Source organism: Ammodytes marinus, assembly GCF_949987685.1.
Source record: "Ammodytes marinus genome assembly, chromosome: 12".
In the NCBI taxonomy this organism is placed as follows: domain Eukaryota; kingdom Metazoa; phylum Chordata; class Actinopteri; order Uranoscopiformes; family Ammodytidae; genus Ammodytes; species Ammodytes marinus.
The window spans coordinates 18868027-18886849 of NC_137216.1; the positions used below are offsets into that span (position 1 = coordinate 18868027).

The following is an 18823-nucleotide window of genomic DNA, read 5'->3' on the forward strand; positions in this document are numbered from 1 at the left end:
TATTCGTATTTGGACAACGTTGTGTTGCTTTTTACTGAAAGCAAATAATCTGAATTCATTTTACACCAGAATTTCCCACAAACAGGGCATATTACAGTTAATGCACACGATGATTGTTTGGGTAAGAGTGTATTCAACTCATGACACAAACAGTTTGAGAAGTGATGGAAACCTCTGTCAGCCAATCCCCGTGTTGGTGGGCGGGGTTACGCAGCGCCCGGCTCACTTGACAGCCCCACCAGTAATAATCCTGTCCTGCATGTCGGTAGGTGTGATACTTGCAGACATTGGAGTTTACAGCAACTGTTCTTTCAGTGTTCATCACCTCTATCGAAACCTCCCCCTGCCACACAACCGGTAAAGAAAGTATTGTGGTTACTTTCAACTTTGGGGGGCATGGAACCTCTGCGGAGGAAAGAGAAGGATAATCCGTCGGCTTCGGCTAATCCTCTCTCCAAGATGTTCTTCTGGTAAGAAAAAGGCGTCCCGAAGTGACAGCAGCGTTTGACATTAATTGAAGCGAGAGCTCTCCACAGATTGTAGGCACCTAGGCTGTCCATTGGTGGACGGGATATCGGGTTGAAGCTGCAGCATCCGTCAATGAAGGAATCATAAACTACACTGTTCCCATATGGAGTAGAGCGCTCAGGCGCTTTCGTGGAAGTCTATTCCCGTAGTGTTAAGTGACAGCAGACAGAGTTGTGCAAAGTATATGCTAGAGTAGCATGGAAAGTACTGGAAAAAGTAGTTTGGGACTACTTTAGTTTTAATAGTGAAGTAAAAGTATTCAAATGTGTACTTAAATGCAACTTTAATAAGGCCTACAACTTTATTTGTATTGCACGTGTCATAACACAGCCTAGTTACAAAGACAAAATGCCTGAATTAAAAAAGGGGCGACATAAAATCATACAGTCTAATGTTTCAGTAAACATTGAAGTGAAGAAGTGTTGGTGTTCTACAGTAAACATACTCTCTATTCTGAAGTGGTTTAATTTAAATGTAATTGTTGCAGCTCATACAGGTGGACTATTTTCACCATGCACAATCTCTCTCAGGTGAAAGCCTTCTATCTCTTTTGTTGGGGGGGGTTCTCATGCTGTCTTTATGCAAATACCGTATTTCCAGTGATACAACAATAGATTATACATTTAATTCCAACTCCTGACCACCGTTTTATTCATTTCACCCCTAGCTGGCTCAATCCCTTGTTCAGAATCGGGTACCAGAGGAAGCTGAAGGAAGATGACATGTATGAAGTCCTACCAGAGGATGAATCAGAGAGACTCGGAGAAGAGCTACAATGGTTAGACAAAAAATGTGTTCTGTAAACTTCTTTTAATAATTCTATGTTCAAACCATTCTATCAATGTATTGGTAAAATGTATTCACCGTGATTCAAAGTTCAAAGAAGTTAGCTAATACTATAAATAGGTATAGTTTCTAGGAACCTCAGATGCCAGAGGGATATGTTTTGTATTTAGCTGAAATTCAATCTTTTAAGTGTCAGACCAGTGTTCTGCCCTAGTCAGAAGCATGGTTGAATGCCCTTTAGACCGCTTTAGCTTTATTGTTTAGAACATATGGACATGTCATGACTGATGCAGCAACACTGATATGACGTGGTCTGGTAACATGCAGACTGGTGCACCTCCATGATGTTTGTGGTCCTTCAATAGATGTCCACTAATACACTATTCAGTTTAGATCAGACAGAACTTTCCCTTTATTGGCCTTCATGCAACTACAAGCTAAGGTTCAAGTAGCAGCCCCCCCCCCCCTGTCTCTCTTTTATTTCCCTCTACTGGGGGTAAATGCCATTGTAGCGTAAACACTGACTGATGGATGTCCCGACTTCTGCTTGGCACCTCTGGGCCTGGACCTTTTGGCGGGGGGTTTCGTGTCAAAGTGACCTGGAGGGAAGGCTATTTATACACAGTACTATCACATGAGAGCAGGCTCCACCCCCCACATTAATCCCACTTCCTCTGTGGCAGCTAGCGTTGAGAGCTTGGATTTCTTGCTTGGCAGAAAGGCAAGATTTTGTTTGTTTTGTTGATTTTGTGTTTACTGGACTATTGAATAAATATATCCAAGCCTTACTCCTGCTCATGATTCTCATGGCCACGATATTAAGGCATGGACACAATGCCCAGTTTAGTGACATTATGGACATCTTAGCCCTGTGGAAGTTGACACTTTCATCTAGCCTAAGTGAAGTATCGCTATTATACACTGAAACAGAGTACAGCTTATTTTTGACGTGGTCGAAAATGTCAGCACCTCCCTCTCAGAGTCAAGGGTTCTTAACCACAGAGAGGTGGCCGGTAGCCATGTAGTTGAGGGGTGATCAGCAACCAAAGCGGAACAGTAGGTTCTGCTGTTGCTTTACTCGTCACCATGACGGATAATGACACAATAGTTCAGAATCAGAATCAGAAGTCTTTATTTGCCAAAACATGTAAACATGTTTGGAATTTGTTTTGGTACAGTGGAGTTTGCAACAGGACAGGTGCAAGACAGGACAAGACAGTGCAAACCAACATAATAGTGCAAAATGAGTAAATAATAAATAATATAATAAATAAAGAAGTGCCAAAATGCCAAGAGATCAGTGATTGGGTACGACAGACCATTAGGTCACTGAGTGGGGAGACAGGTCGGGGGGGGGGGGGGGGGGGGGCAGTTGCATTTAGGAGTCGGATGGCCGTGGGGAAAAAGCTGTTTGAATGTCTAGCTTTTAGAGCCTTTAGTGACCGCAACCTCCTGCCTGAAGGGAGCGGGGCGAAGAGACCGTGGCCTGGGTGTGCGGGGTCAGCCATGATTTTCCTGGCCCTCCCCAGAGCCCTGCTGTTAAACAGGGCCCCAAGGGGGGCAAGGGGCAGCCAATCACCCTCTCCGCCGAGCGTGTAGTTGGACACTCTAGCTGCAGTAATGTTGCTTTTGCAATAAACTAAAATCCACTTAGATTTCAATCCAATGCAAAAGCCCATGCTATTATTTTGCTATAATGATGCAATGTTACAAATATTGACAAAACCTCAAAATACTTTTGTATACTTGTGTAGAACAGTCAGTTGAGGTCCACAGAAGCAACATATTGTAATAATGGATGAGGTAGCTTGAAATAATGTGGGTGGGATGAAATTTTTCTTGGGATTTAGTGAATTTTAAAATGATGGATGGGTGGATGGATGGATAGATACTGTTGATATTCTGTATATACAGTATTAATAGATAGATTTGTACTTACTTTTTTACTTAATTATGATTCAAGTATACTTGAATCATCTCGAAAGGGAAATTGTTTTTGTGTATGGACTGATAAACATTGCTTTTCTTTTACACTTTTCAAAGCTTCTGGAACAGAGAGGTAAAACGGGCAGCAAAAGATATGCGCCCGCCCAGTCTCACCAAAGTTCTTATTCAGTGCTACTGGAGACCATACTCCCTTATTGGAATCTACATCTTTATACAGGTACGGGACAGAACAATGCTATGTTAAGAACAGTTTTTAATGGAATTTTTTCATATCCAAATATCCTCTTTTTTTCTATCAGGAAGTCATCAAAGTCATTCAGCCAGTGCTGCTTGGGAAGATGATTGAGTACTTTGAGTTTTATGACACCACCAACAAAGCCTCAGTCAATGAGGCCTACGGCTACGCAGCAGGCATCTCCCTAACAACCATATGCCTGACTGTCCTCAGTCATCTCTACTTCTACAATGTACAGCGAGCGGGCATGAAGATTCGGGTGGCCATGTGCCACATGATCTATCGGAAGGTCAGTCACTTTGAGAGATCTATGTGTAAATGTCATCTTCCTGTCAAATGCCTTTGGTTTGTATGTCTTGATTTAACACCTTTTGTTCTGCAAAGGCTCTTTGTCTTAACAGCAAAGCCTTGGCCAAAACGACCACGGGACACATCGTAAACCTCTTATCCAATGATGTCAACAAATTTGATGAGGTAATAAATAATCTGAACATATCTATGGTTGTGTCTTAACATTTATATCATACTTGTGAATTGTTCATTTAATAATAGAAATCATACCTCAGTTATTATCACCTCTTCGTTGTTTTCTTACAGGTAACCTTATATTTGCACTTTTTGTGGATTGGTCCTTTACAAGCAGCAACTGTGATATTATTGTTGATGTATGCCATTGGCCCATCGTGCCTTGCCGGGATGGCTTTCTTCTTCATCCTGATGCCAATACAGAGTATGTTCGGACGCTTGTTCTCCAGTCTAAGGTTTGTCATAATTCTCCAGATTTATTGAATATTTTTGATAACAGTTGTCTCGACTTGTGAAAGGTTTGTGACGTGTGCTCCACTGCGTGCAACTGCTGCAATTTGTGCCTGCCGTTTTAAGGGCTCAAACAGCCGCGTTGACCGATGACAGAATACGCACGATGAGTGAAGTCATCACTGGGATCCGCGTTATAAAGATGTACGGCTGGGAAAAGCCTTTCGCTGCATTGGTGGATGAGGTCAGAAGGTAGGTCCATTTCTCCTCATATCGTTAAAGGTGGAGACAGCGATTCTGGAGAACACATGTTGTCAAAAAATGTTTTGTTTAAATCAGTGAGTATCTCCTCACGATCGCGTACCTGTCAGTACTGTGTGTGTGTGTGTGCGCTGAAAAAAATAATGCAGTGTTATTACACAGTCTAGGCTTTGTAAAAGGGCATATTGCTGGCTACGGTCGGCCCCCTTTGTTTACATACCCTTTGTTTATATTCCAATTTTTAGAGCATAGGCCGTGTATTAACACCAGATTTTCTTTCAGCTCACACACAGTACAGACAGGTAGCAGATCGTGAGAAGATATTCACTGATTTTGACGACAAGGGTTCTCAAGAATCGCTGACTACACCTTTAATTAGCAAGCATATAATAAACCAATGCTCCCGTTTTCTGACAAAAATAAGATGAGAAGTATGTAATAAAGTACAGTATGTAAACGGTTTACTGAGTGCATGCCTTGATTGTTGCACAGAATGGAAATCTCCAAGATCATGAAAAGCTCCTATCTGCGTGGCCTGAACATGGCGTCTTTCTTTATGGCCAGCAAGATCATCATCTTCATCACTGTCTGTGTCTACGTGCTGACGGGCAACAGGTTGACTGCCAGCAGAGTGTTTATGGCTGTTTCCCTGTACGGTGCGGTCAGGCTCACCATCACACTCTTCTTTCCCTACGCAATAGAGAAGCTCTCCGAGACTCTCATCAGCATTAGAAGGATTAAAGTAAATGCACCTTTTGACTGAGAGAAGGCCATATTTATAACCAGTGTTGAATACAATTCATGACAACTGAAATTCTGGATATGAATCTTCTCCTTTAGAATTTTCTTCTGCTGGAGGAAGTGAGTACCCAGCATCTGGGGCTTCCTGTGGCAGAGAAAGATTGCATGGTGGAGATCCAGGATTTAATATGCTACTGGGATGAGGTGAGTCTTTCCTTTCTACACTCCTAGGGGTTAGGGTTAAGGTGTTGTCACCTGACTGAAGGATAGAGAGTGTGGCTATTGAGATGGCTATTGGGAATCCTCCGGGACAAAACTTGAGATTTTGAGGTATATTATTAAATCCGACATTAACAGACTTACTGAATAGTGACTACATGGCAGCGTTTCAGTTCTTTTATCTTTCTTACAGACGCTAGAGGCTCCAACTTTACAGAACGTGTCGTTCACAGTGAAGCCAGAGCAGCTCCTGGCTGTAATTGGACCTGTTGGAGCTGGAAAGGTCAGGTCTGTTCTCTAGTCTCCGGTTGATAGTCATGCACGCACATGATTTATAAACCTGAGGCATGTAAAGTAACTTCAGACATTTTAATCATATAATATTATAAATTGCTGCAGTATACCTAGCGCCGTGTCTGTGTAGGCTCAGTTCTTACAGTTGAATGTCATTTCAAATATCACTCACTGTGGCCATTACATTTGACTGACACGGTGGAGACTTTAAATATATTTTACCATATATGAATAATGCTAGCATTTCTCATTAAAGCTCATTGGCAGCTAGCTTGTATGCAGGCAGTACTATGCATTTAAAATACATTTTTGTTCAACTGAAATGCCATCAATGAATTCTCTTTAGGATATATACTTATTGGCTTCCTTATCGAGAGTTACATAAGATGATTTCCATCTTTTCATGTCAGTGGTGTAGGATTATTTAGTTTAAGCTTAGCAGAGAGACTGGAAGCAGAGGGACATCGCTAGCCTGGCTCTCTAAAGTTCCAAACCTGTACCTCTGTAAAGCGTCCTTATTAACATGTTGTTTACAGTAATGTTCCTTTAATTCAAAATCAAACAGAAACAACCATTTGCGCTTTAAATGGGAGTAAAACAATATTTATGCTATGTTATGCTAACCCAAATGCTTCCTGGTTCCGGATCCAATCGGATCATTTTACTCATCTGTGCGTGAAATTGATTTGAAGTGTATTTCTGTTTTGCGCATATCAGTCGTCGCTCCTCAGTGCCATCCTGGGAGAACTGGGCCAGAAAAGTGGTGTGGTCAAGGTGAAAGGAGAGCTGACGTACACTTCTCAGCAGTCCTGGATTTTACCTGGCACCATTCGAAGCAACATCCTCTTTGGCAAAACTCTCAACCCCCTGAAGTACGACAGAGTTCTACGAGCCTGCGCCCTCAAAAAAGTGAGTATCCCATAGTCATGTTGTTGATTGTCATGTGCCCCACTGCAATTTTCATTAAGCCTTGTTTAGGAACTAGAAATATTTCAACACATCTACTGAGTCCATTGTACTGTATATGTAAATAGCTGACTGGTAAGGTGTTGCATTTGGACCCTGTTCAGGACATGGAGCTGTTGCCGGGTGGCGACTTGACAATGGTGGGGGACAGAGGGACCAACCTCAGCGGGGGACAGAAAGCAAGGATCAGCTTGGCAAGGTGTGCAGGGTACTTAAAGAGAAATGGATTATTTCTTGGTGTTAACGGCGACACAGATACTATCCATTTGTGTGTCTTTGTTTTTAGAGCAGTGTATCAGGATGCAGATATCTACTTGTTGGATGACCCGCTCAGTGCTGTGGATGCTGAGGTGGGAAGGCACCTATTTGAAGAGTGAGTCTCGTCACTAAAACCTTCTTGTTTTCCACGGAGAAATCCAATGGAAAAGAATATATCAGTTGATCTAGTGTAATTCATCAAAATGTATGTTAGCAGTTTGATGTCTGCAAACAAATATTGGTTTTCTTCAGGTGCATTTGTGGACTTTTGAAGGAGAAGCCTCGTATCCTGGTTACTCATCAACTACAGTATCTGAAAGCTGCAGATCAAATTGTTGTCTTGAAGGAGGTTTGTGTGTGTGTGTGTTTGTGTGCATTTGTGTTTATATTTTTGTGGGTTTATAAGAGTGTAGATGCACAGCATAATTGCCCAGTTGGTGATAAATCATCAGTTGTTACTGTGTTAACAAACAGTTACTACCGTACAATGGACCAGAGTGCCCAGCTCCTTGACGAGTTAACTGGCCTTTTAGTTTTGATTTGGTTTTCTTTGAATAATTGAAAATGATTCAGTTGTTTGGCTCTTTAGATGTTTTGCTCTCTGCACCTGCTAAGTGCTAAATTTGAGTCTATAAAAAATTTAAGTCTGTTGTCTATATAAAGATATAGGATGATAATATTTTACCACAGCTTTGACTTTAACTTAAATGTTAAAAACACCACTGCTTTTTGTACAGCGGTAGTGCAGGCAAGTTAACTTGCTTCCTGGTAATAATATCCATGAATGGGAAACAAAGTAACTAAACTAATTTCATTTATTATGAATATATAAACTGTCAGTATTGTTTTTCCATAACACTACTGTCCTTTTCCAACATGTTTGAAAGTATTCAACAGCTGCAGAGATTACTTCTTGCATAGATATACAGTAGGCTATATATTTTTATTTTCAGTAATAATTGCAGAGGTTCATGCACGGATGATGGAATGTCCATGGCTGTGTGTGTGAGTCCTTGTGCCATCAACCTCGTCTCTGTCTTTGTCAGGGTCAGATGGTGGCACATGGGACCTACAGTGAGCTGGCGGGCTCTGGTGTAGACTTCACCTCCCTGCTTAAGGAGGAGGACGGCCCAGAGGAGGACAGACAGAGCACGACCCCCATCCCAGAAACAGTGTCCCGCCGCCGCCATACGCTCTCTGACAACTCAATGTCCTCTAGGTCCTCCCTCTCTTCCTCTCACTACTCCTTGATTGAGGGAGCAGAGCCACATGCAGTGGTAGGTAATTTTTTTGAACATTACATTACAAAAAACGTGACTATCCCTGCGTTCCAAATATCATACTCTTTCTTTTTTCTATTCTACATACCTTACTTCCGGTGCACACTGGATTGTGGATCAGAATCACCCAAATAGCATGCTGATTTCTACGCTAAAAATCTCGGCCGGATGTAGTAGACATCCGGGTATTTTTAAGCATACTAAATCTGACTAAAAAAAATTGGGACATCCTAAATCTTTTTTTCTACCATACTAAATAGCAGAAAGTATGGGTATTGGAACGCAGCCTGAATTGAATGGGGAAAAGGCTTGTTGTGCATTCTGCCAGCCACTAGAGGGCAAGAGTCACTCACCTTTTCCCTGCTGTTCATTATAGCCTGACCTGAGGTGTGCTAGATTACATTTACACTAGTGTCTATCTGTAGGTAATGCAACCAATGGAGGAAGAGAGCCGCTCGGAAGGAAACGTCGGCCTGCTCATGTATGTGAAGTATTTCAGGGCAGGCGCTAACTTCTTGGTTCTCCTGGTCCTTTTTTTACTCAATGCCTTAGCACATGTGAGTTAATTTTTTTTTATTATTAATTTGGTTTGTCCTTTCTATGCATTTTTCTTAAGTGAACTGGTAGTGATATTTATTTGTGACATTGTATTATTTAATAATTATTATTATTTTTTTTTTAGATTGCCTTTGTTCTGCAGGACTGGTGGCTTGCTTGCTGGTGAGCTCTTGTTTCTTAAACCCACTGTGAAAAACCTGGCAGATGAAAAAGATAACAGATTTTGGTAGCCAAAAATATATTATAGATATATTAATATTTTCTCAGACGGCCAGTGGTTGATTTTTTTATAGAGGAATACTGAAACAAACATGTCTTCTTTTTGGCATTATTTGTCCCTTGTTGAAGCTGACCTTGTGTTGGAGAATAACATGAATGTGTTTTGTATAGTGTCTTCATGTTGTTCACGTTGCGTTTATTTGTCCTTGTGGAATTTTGGTTCTTTTGTGTCTGACTTGCAGGGCCTCTGAACAGAAGCACATCAATGTGACAGAGCACCTCAATGGCAGCTTCCCTCAGCAGCTGGACCTTGACCTGTACCTAGGTGTTTACGCAGGTGAAGCCCACTGAGTGCACATTGCTTTTTTTCTACTGTTGAGTCTCTGAATACGCCAGCCATTCAATGAACAGATCCGCTGTTCTTTGGCTGTGGCCCAAGGCCTTCAAGGCCCAGTGTGTGTGTGTGTGTGTGTGTGTGTGTGTGTGTGTGTGTGTGTGTGTGTGTGTGTGTACACACATGGGCCTCAGCTGTACAAGGAGATAGCAGTGCCTTTCTTGTTCTCTGCTGTTGGATTGTTGTGATTGTCTCCCTGTGACTCTTGGCCTCTGCACTCTCAGGTTTTTGTATAAACAATGATGGATCAGCATTCAAGACAAAAAATAAACATGACTGAAGGAAAAAACTTAGTGTTATAAGCATGCTTAATAGTGGCAACTTGCATGCAATGCATAGCTGGCCTTGGATCAAGCACAAGGATAGCTTTGTGGTGTGCTGATTGATTTTTTTCCCTCTGCTTTTGTCAGGTTTAACAGCCTCCTCAGTAGTGTTTGGCTTCCTTCGCAGCCTGCTCTTCTTTAATGTCCTGGTGAACTCAGCCCAAACCCTACACAACAGCATGTTCAATGCCATCCTCAGAACCCCGGTACACTTTTTCGATATCAATCCAATTGGTAAGTGGCTCACCTTCTTTAAATAACTGATAAGTAATTACTTGCATATAGCGTGTCTTAGGATATACATGAATGATGATGTGATTGATTCTGAGACGTTCAGTGGGACCTGCTGTACAAGTTAGTATTGTTCTAATATCTCACCACTAGAGAGCAGACTGCTACTAACTTTGTACCATTCAAATCCACTTCAAAATCATCCGTATGCTTGCTCTTAAACTCCATAGTTTGTCAATGCTATCAAGTACTATGTAATATGATCACTTAGATTTTGATGAAGATTTAAAAGTTTATTCAACTGTTTTAAATTCACATTTACCATCATATTAAAATTTTTCTGTGATTTATTTTAAAATAAAAGTGAATAACTAATACTTTTTGTAACCTGAAGATATAATATGAGCTATCATACAAATACTTTACCATTAAGTTAAACAAGTTTAAGATCATTTTGTGTTTGTGGAATTTATGGGGATTACTATCTCCTTGTGGATTAGCTGGCATCATAAAAGTTGCCACTGAGAAGACAAGCATGTGTTGCCAAAAGGCCAATTCAGTCCAAAGGAAACCTTGCAATTTGGCCTAATACATAGCCATAATGTACCTTAAAATGAGTAAAGAGAGTGCTATCGTTTTTTTATTGTGAGCCTGAACAAAAAGCAAACAATCATATTGCATAAATACTGTTTGCACTAGATCTTGGACAGTGTTGTGTTTGGACTATGGAACTGTGTAAATACAGACATATTTGTCATGTGCGCCCTATCAGAAATCCTTGATTATTTCATTAGCTTTGTAGGCTGTAGCTGCTTGGTCAATGGAGTGGGCAGATGGACATGATTTTAAAAAGTGAGCAAACACTCCAAATAGGTATGACTTCACTCAGGGAGTGTTTTTTTTCAGTTGTGTTTTGCACCCCCTTTTTCAACATAAGCCAAAGTGTATACTCATTTGCAAAATGTTTTCCGTTGTATTTATGATTGTGTAGTATAAATTAAGGACCTCTTTTAATAAGACGAAGTCATGTCACTAAAATCATGTCATTCACATCCTAAGTCAACTGTCAAGTGGCCCACTTTGATAACTTTAATTTTTCTGGAGCGTTGAAGAGCATTGTTCACCTGTCAGCACATAATTACTCAGCCTAATCTCTTCATAGTGACATGCTGCATGTACAACACAATCAGCTCGGGTGGGAATTCTCAACAAGAAGGGAAGTTGTATCTGTATAATGAGTCATAATAATCTGGTAACACAAGTCTAAATATGATTTGAGGGTGTTGAGGAGCTTGCGGTTTCTGGTGGCATTAAAAGTGGGTGTAGCGACAAAGCTTTCCTTTGCAAAGCTGTGTTTGGAGCAAACACCACAGGTCTTAATCTTTGGCTTTTGTTTTTACTGCTGCCGTTGTAGTACATACTGGGCTACCTGGAGGCTTATCTGGGTGTGCCTTGCTTGCTATCGACTCACGGGAGGAGGACAAACACTTTGAATAATGTAATAATCTGTTTAATAGCGCAGCAAAGGAGAGGCTTAACAGACACTGCTATCTGATTGCTGTTGTGCGGCTATCAGTAGCCATTGTGCGGCCAGTCCAGTCATTACAGCTTGGCCTCCAGGCTGGCAAACAACACATGTGTGTTTGACTGGATTTATAGACAACTGTCCCAGAGACTGAGTTTCTTTTGTCCTTGGTCTACTCAACAGTAAATAAAGCATGAACATGACCTTTTTTTTCTAATACAATATAAATAAGTTTCACCTATTTAAATTTTTCTTCATCTCCTGCTCTGTATTTTTTCCAACTGATTCATTCAGTGCTCAAGGGATTAATCACTTGAGAAAAAAACCTAACAAAAAAGACCGGGACAAGGACAGCTGTTGTGAATGCCGGTTTTCTTTCACTCTTTTTTTTTCTTTCTCAATGTTTTGCTTCTTTCAAAAATATACAGTATATTTTTTCTTTTGTACAATAAGTGCCACTTCCATCACAGCTACTTCTTCTATATCAACCACTGTCTTGCTGTTATAAGAGTGAGTAATTTGTAGCTGTGTGCCTAAGTGTTGTGAAGGATTTGACAACTGTTTACGTGTGTAAGTGATAGGTGCGCTGCTGCTGAACAGGCTCCTGTGTTTGATAGCTGTCCACAGAGTTAAAGGTTACCATTTCAAGCGTCACTGCACAAAGGTCTTATTTGTTATTCCGTGAATGTGGTTTATAACAATAGAGTACAGCAACAGTGAATTTAGAGTGACGGAGAGGCATTGTGGTTTCTTGTCTATCAGCGCTGAATGCCTCTGTGCCATTTAAATCCTGTTTCTGCCTTATCTTTTGTGCCGTGTGGAAATAGTTGAATTCCAAGTTTGAGTTTTTGGTGATTAAAACCTTTTCTATTCCGTAACAATACTATTTGATAATTTTGAAGATATCTAGATGAGGATGATAGCACTCCTGACTGTCGTTTCATCAATTCTAAAAAATATAAATAACTCAGTATGACCATGATGCTCAATGTTAGCAATATACAGTGTTATTACAGCTGTACATCCAAAATGTGATGCAGTTAGAGCAGCACAGACAGCGGTGGATGTGTTGAGCTGATGTTGATCCCTGTAATTTAGTGTCATTGAGTGGGCTAATCCCCTCAGAGACTGCAGGCCAGGGCTCCAGCTCATCAGCACAGCCAAGGAGTGGAGTTTCAGTCAACACACACACACACACACACACACACACTTATCCGGTCCCCTCTTTCTTTCACTTCGGCATAGCGGGACCATCTCAGTGCTGGGTGTCACTCGGTTGCTGTTGACACGGTGGGAACATTAGATCTTCTACAGTCAGTGTTGTGAGATCCTAATTGTGTCTAGAGAGGCAATGTTTTTAATGTCTATATTTCGGGTATTCTGGGATGCAAGAGTGGTGAGAAGAGCGAAGTGGAGGAAGAAGAAGTACTGCAGAGAGGATGATGATGATATCGAGGTGTGTCAATTGAATGTGGAGATGGAGCCGTGTGTGTGTGTGCAGTGTGGCTGATAGGGCTCCCCCTCGCTCGGCACTTCCACTATTTAATTGCATGAAAGGGAAGGAGAGGAGATTGCAGGAGCCTGGCGGTGTGAGCGAAGAGAATGGATTTAGAATGTATTAGTATTGGCAGCAAGGCGCCCGGCGGTGGGAGGCTGCCCAAAAGGCCCCTGGGCCCTTTCGTGGAAGTGCAGGTGAAGCTTGTGCCACCTTCCAGCCCTGGCAGCCCCTCTTTCCCCAGTATTCCTTCATTATCGCACTTGCCTCACTGAAAGACCCCTTCGACTTCACCGGGGCCCACACATGGAGCGGCTCTGAGTCGGCACCTTATCTTGATGTTTACAGGGAACAGCGATTTGCCACACGCCCTTCTCCTGCTGGACCCAACTGTTCCATTTCTTTAAGTGTGATTGGGGGCCATGCTCACCTCATATCTCCCTCCTAAAGGGCCACCTGAGTTGGGAGGGCTTGATATTTCCTGAGCCTGAAAGAAGTGGTGCAAATCACCCCTGGAGTCTTAGACCATGTGAAATTGTTTGATACTAATGCCGCTGATATCCTGAAACGTCTATACCCCTCTCGACACAATAGGTGATATTGTTGACAACCGCCCATAGTGATTGAAGCCATTGTCCCATGCCGATCTTACCTCATAGGCATTACCATGCAGTGAATGTCTTTGTGTAACTGCATCGCGGTAATGTATCCCCTCTATAGTCTGCACAGGATGGAGAAGGGTTTTTTACTTCATCCCCTCTGAAACTCTGTGTTAACGGAGCCGCTTGTCAAACAGCTGATAGCTGACTGATGCTCTAACACCCTCTAACCATGGTATGATGTAACCCAGAGAAACCCATCCTTTTCTTATTGGCATTGTTTGTCAGATATCCATGAATTTGGGTCATCTATGGCTTAGACAGTAAAATGACATAAAATAATATTATTGGAAAATCCACAAACACAGTTTTGACAAGCACTCCCCCCATTCCCAGACTAAAGCAGCAATATTCTAACACCAGCATTGTAGCAGCTCTACCCCTTCGCTTGAACCCTCCCCTCGGGATGTCTGTATGCTAAAGGGGCACTCACACTGTGAATAAGATTAGTCTGCCTCCAAGTGTACAACATGCTTACGCCACTTGACTTTGAATCAGTGTTGATTTGGAGCATTGCTGGGTTGTTGCGGGGGAATAATGCTCTGGCATGGTTTATGCAATGCCTGTTATGGGGAGCCCGGCCTCGTCTGCATGCATGTTTTTAGGCAGGCATTTTGGATAAAGCTGTAAGCTGCTTACGGCCGTGGAGAGAGGTGATTACAGGGCCCACCTCTGTATAGGACTGACTGGGAGGCTGGGAGGCAACTTTTAGGTCACTGGTGCCATGGCTTCCACCATGCCTCCACAGTGCCATACCGCCACACTCTGTCAACGTGCCGCTCAGACACACTCTCTCTCTCTCTCTCTCTCTCTCTCTCTCTCGGTCCCACCCTGTTTCATGGCTCATTCCGTAAACCTAGATAAACTCATCTGCGTGCTTGGCTGGTTATACTCACTTTATCAGGGGTTGTTCCCTAAATACAGTATGTGTGTGCTGCTTTATTTACATTCTCCTCCGAGAGATATTATTGTTTGCTTAGTGATGTGTCACCGTGAGAGACAATGGGTTTCTTAAGTACAGTATCAAACATCATGACACCATATATACACTACAGACTACACACAATATATCTACCACTTGTTCGTGTCCTTTAAAACTTGAGCCCAGTTTTGGTAGCGGCAATGGTGGCACTGCTCTGGTACTTTTTTGCCTGCCTCTGAGAGTCTGAGGGCTTCCTTCAGGGAGAGCGGTAGATAAAAGCCTTTCTGTCTTGCCTGCCTAGAGGTAGTGTAGTGTGGGGATTTATCTATCACTGACCCTGCAGTAAACAGTGTGTGAAAGCAGCTGGAGTGTTATCGTATATACTGGCGGATCAGAATAGGGGAGCAAAGTTACTAAACTAGTCACAATGAAGGGCTGCCACAGCACCTGCAGAGCACCAACTAAAATAATGAACACCTGAGCAGATTGGAGGCAACTCAATTAACTTCACAGCCGCTGCCAGTCAGAACATAAAGGCAGGTACGCGGCTTCTGTTTCCCCTTTGTTTCCAAACAAAAGGTTCCCTCACGTATTCAGCCAAGAGTAGGGCAGTCTTTATGAAATACTAGACAAATAATGACTCATTGTTTAATCTAGATATGCCTGTGTGTACCCTCTGATAGCGTGCTCAATCTATAAGATCTTTTTTCCTATTAAATACGAGGGGACTTTGGTAACAGTTGCTCAATAGTCTGCTGAGACGTAAGGAATTGAAACAAACAAAATATTGTTTTTTAAAAGGTGCAGAGTAGGTATTTGACAAATAAATTGTTGTATTTGACATATATTTTTTATTTTAAATGACATAAAGGACTATGGATCTGCTCGTAACATTATATAAAATGTTGCACTACACAATCACACATTACAACACCTCTTTTACCTCTTATTTTATTATATTGAATCTGACTGTACAAATGTTGCAGTTGGCATCTATATAACCGAAGAAAACAGAATTCTGCTGTCAATGCTGTGAATGCACCTTGCATATACAGTGCATACTCTGATGTCATCTAATCTGTCCTTTTGTTGTTCCCCCAGGGAGAATCCTCAACAGGTTCTCCAAGGACATCGGCTACCTGGACTCTCTGCTCCCGTGGACGTTTGTGGACTTTACCCAGGTGAGTCTCACCTCGGCGGGTTTTGGTGGCTGGCGCTGCAGCATGGGAAGGCCATTTCATGCCTGGCTAAACCTGCTTTGTGGTCCGGGTCCCCTAATCTGGAAACAATTACTGTAGGATTACCCGCCAGCGCAGCCCAGCGCCTGCACAGATTTAATAAAAGTGTGCACATAGGGCTGAGGGCGTGGCTCTCCCCAGTGTGACACAACAGAAGTGGCATCTCCAGAGAATGTGTATGGAGACTAGGGCGAGTGATTGGGAGAGAGAAAAGGTACCAAACAGGAAATAAAAGCCACAGGATGATGGGTCCCGATTTGAGGGGTAAAACAGCGGGGAGGGGGCTGGCTGACAGGGATGATGTGTTGAGTGGCAAAAGAGAAGAAGTGTGAGCAGCAGGCGTATGATGCGTTTGCAGGAGAAGAGCTGGAAAGCGGAGGGGGGGGCGGGGGGGGGACAGGTCAGTTGGAACAGATCCAGAAGGGGACTTGCCCCTCTCGGCGCAATTCACCTAATGCTCTACTACTACAGTCTTATTGGCCTGGTAGCCAAGGGCCACCCTGGTGCATATCCAGGTTAGGTTACCGAATGCCACCCTGCCACCGTGACAGCCATCTCCCACGAAAGCCTGCGGAGATGAGCCAGCTCATGCACCTAGCGCCACAAAGAAGGGAATGTTTGCTGCACTATTCGAGGTAGAGGAGCAGGCGTGGCTCTTTGGTTAGGGCCAAAGAATAGAACAAAGGCCGCGCTGAAAATGAATCCCCCCTCCACAATGCCTGAGTGATGTTTGTGGCAGATACCCATCTCACAGTAGACAAAAGCCATCTTAAATGCTGAAAGCACAAAAGATCATACACACAAAAGCTTTTTGTCTGCTATAGTTTCCCTCATTTTGATAATAAGGTGAATAATGGCTAAAGTAAAATAATAACTTTGTAGAAGGCCAATAGGTCCAACTGAAAACGGTGAAAATATGGGTTAGGGTCGTGACTGACAAAATAATTGTTATGCTTCACATACTGTCCATAATGACTTATCGTAATACTATTTTAAGCACATTTCTGTATTGCAGTGAAACATGGAATTGAATAATTGTCAACATAAGACTGCACATACTATGTGCACATAGACTCTGTGCTGGTCTTTTGCTGCAGCAGAAAGTGGGAAGTGATTGTGATAGTGGACAAAAGGTGGCATCCTTTGGACAAAACACTTTTGTTTGTGCTTCTTTTCTGCTCTTGTTTGCAGGTGTCTTTCATGGAGCACTCTTCAATGCTTTCAGGAAGGACGATTTTCACTCTTTTTATCAAAGTATTAGCCGCACAGAAAAGCTGCTGATCCCGACTATTGTTGCTCATTCGCGGAGGGACATTTCCCCATAGTCATTGTTTAAATGGTTGTCAGGGGGGAATAAAGTGAAACTTCATAAACAATGCCCTAACTGGTTTATCTCTCTCTATGGGGAGAGGCCGCTTCTGTGCGGGGATTTGCACCAGAGCCTCCCGCTTTATGGCGGAGTAAGCACTTCACAGCCCTTCAGCACTGCCCCCATACTCGCCTAACAAGGGGATTCCCTCAAGCTGGGGGAACCTGGTTGCACCCCAGAGTCCTATTTTTTTCACAGGTCTCATTTAGTAGTAATTTAGTATATTGGAAAATAGGCTCTTTGTCTCCCCTCTTTATGGTCAGGGAACAATGACAGAAATGTCAATTAAAAACACCTCAGGCTTTGGGGACTGTTGGCTTTTGTGTAGACTTGACCTTTAAATCCTGGGTTGCCTCTATTTTCACAGAGGGGGCAGAGGAGGGGGGCAACACAATAAGGGGTGAGTACTGGGGTCTTTCAGTGGAGGATTTTGTGTGAAGGCTCTTGACCAAGTCACATCACTAACTGTGGGGTCCATATACACATTCATGGGTCTTCTTAACAATCCTCGCAAATGTATTTTGTCAGCTGACAGTTGCTTTTATTTAAGCCTGGTCTCGGCCAATGTTAATGGCATATAGACATGCATAAGCGATGGCTCATGAATCATAAATTACAACAGTAAACCCCACAGTCATCTGGAAAAGACTGAAAAAAGCTTTCGGCGTGCGTGTGAGGAAAAAGAGGGGTCGCATGCCATGCACAACACAGTATGCAAGCACAAACCAGGCACTGAAACACAGTGAAGATGCACACAAACACAGAGCGAAGTTGGCTATTGTTTAAAAACACTGGCGGGTGGATCTCTTGGTGAGTCTGTATATTGTGGCACATTGTGGGTCAGGCCCTTTCAGTGGCTTTGTGGGATCTGAGAACTGCTGACGTAACCGTTAGGGCTGTAGGATGGGATTTCACCGGCTTTCTCTGCTTCTTTACCACGCTGGTGACAGAGGGAGTGAAGAATGCATTGGCTCCAGGCGTTACACAGGTTGTCCTAAGAAACACAGGAGATGGTGCTGTGTGGAACTATATAGGCTGTGCCATAAATCCCCCTTTGAGCATTGTTTTATGACAGTGCCATTGTCTTCCTGCACAAGGTGAAAAAACACAAGTGACACAGTAAGGTGAGAAGCCTATAGAGTAACCTTTTTTCATTGACTTACTTTTCAAATTTGTATGAAAAACTGATAAACTAAGACATAAGAGAACTGCATTTTGTGTGTGTGTGTGTGTGTGTGTGTGTGTTTGTGTATGTATGCGGAAGGATGTAACTTTCCTCTTAGATATGTCTTTAAAACATGTTTTAAAGCACATTTGCAGTAATATTATGGGAAACAACCTTACATTTAAATGTACTATTATATATATATATATATATATATATATATATATATGAATGACAAGACAAGGAGGTCCGGATTGGTTAATGTAGAAAGATAGTCCACTGTTGGTAATATAGGATTGTACTGTATATCTGCGTTTGTGTGTGTTCATTTGCTTCTGAGTGTGCCCAACTGGCCATTCAGCAATACCCCACACGGTCATTTGATGGCGAGCACCAGCCAGTAAAGGCTTCCAGTGTGTGTGTTTGTGTGTGTGTGTTTGTGTGTGTGTGTGTG

General features: G+C 42.5%; 1 protein-coding gene across 1 annotated transcript in view; it reads left to right on the plus strand.

Moving 5' to 3' along the window:
- Positions 1-387: 387 nt before the first annotated feature.
- Positions 388-18823, plus strand: part of LOC307258258 (ATP-binding cassette sub-family C member 4-like) — a gene marked incomplete at its 3' end in the record, with an annotated part of 36534 nt that continues 18098 nt past the window's right edge. Inside the window, exons 1-20 of the mRNA XM_080037752.1 lie at positions 388-470; positions 1196-1306; positions 3358-3478; positions 3561-3785; positions 3881-3970; positions 4094-4257; positions 4379-4504; positions 5006-5255; positions 5354-5458; positions 5667-5756; positions 6485-6676; positions 6838-6932; positions 7020-7106; positions 7244-7340; positions 8038-8268; positions 8697-8828; positions 8954-8991; positions 9291-9385; positions 9853-9999; positions 15699-15778. Of these exons, the coding sequence (XP_079893878.1) occupies positions 397-470; positions 1196-1306; positions 3358-3478; positions 3561-3785; positions 3881-3970; positions 4094-4257; positions 4379-4504; positions 5006-5255; positions 5354-5458; positions 5667-5756; positions 6485-6676; positions 6838-6932; positions 7020-7106; positions 7244-7340; positions 8038-8268; positions 8697-8828; positions 8954-8991; positions 9291-9385; positions 9853-9999; positions 15699-15778 (2550 nt within the window). The 5' untranslated portion in view covers positions 388-396. The remainder of the gene's footprint in view (positions 471-1195; positions 1307-3357; positions 3479-3560; positions 3786-3880; positions 3971-4093; positions 4258-4378; positions 4505-5005; positions 5256-5353; positions 5459-5666; positions 5757-6484; positions 6677-6837; positions 6933-7019; positions 7107-7243; positions 7341-8037; positions 8269-8696; positions 8829-8953; positions 8992-9290; positions 9386-9852; positions 10000-15698; positions 15779-18823) is intronic.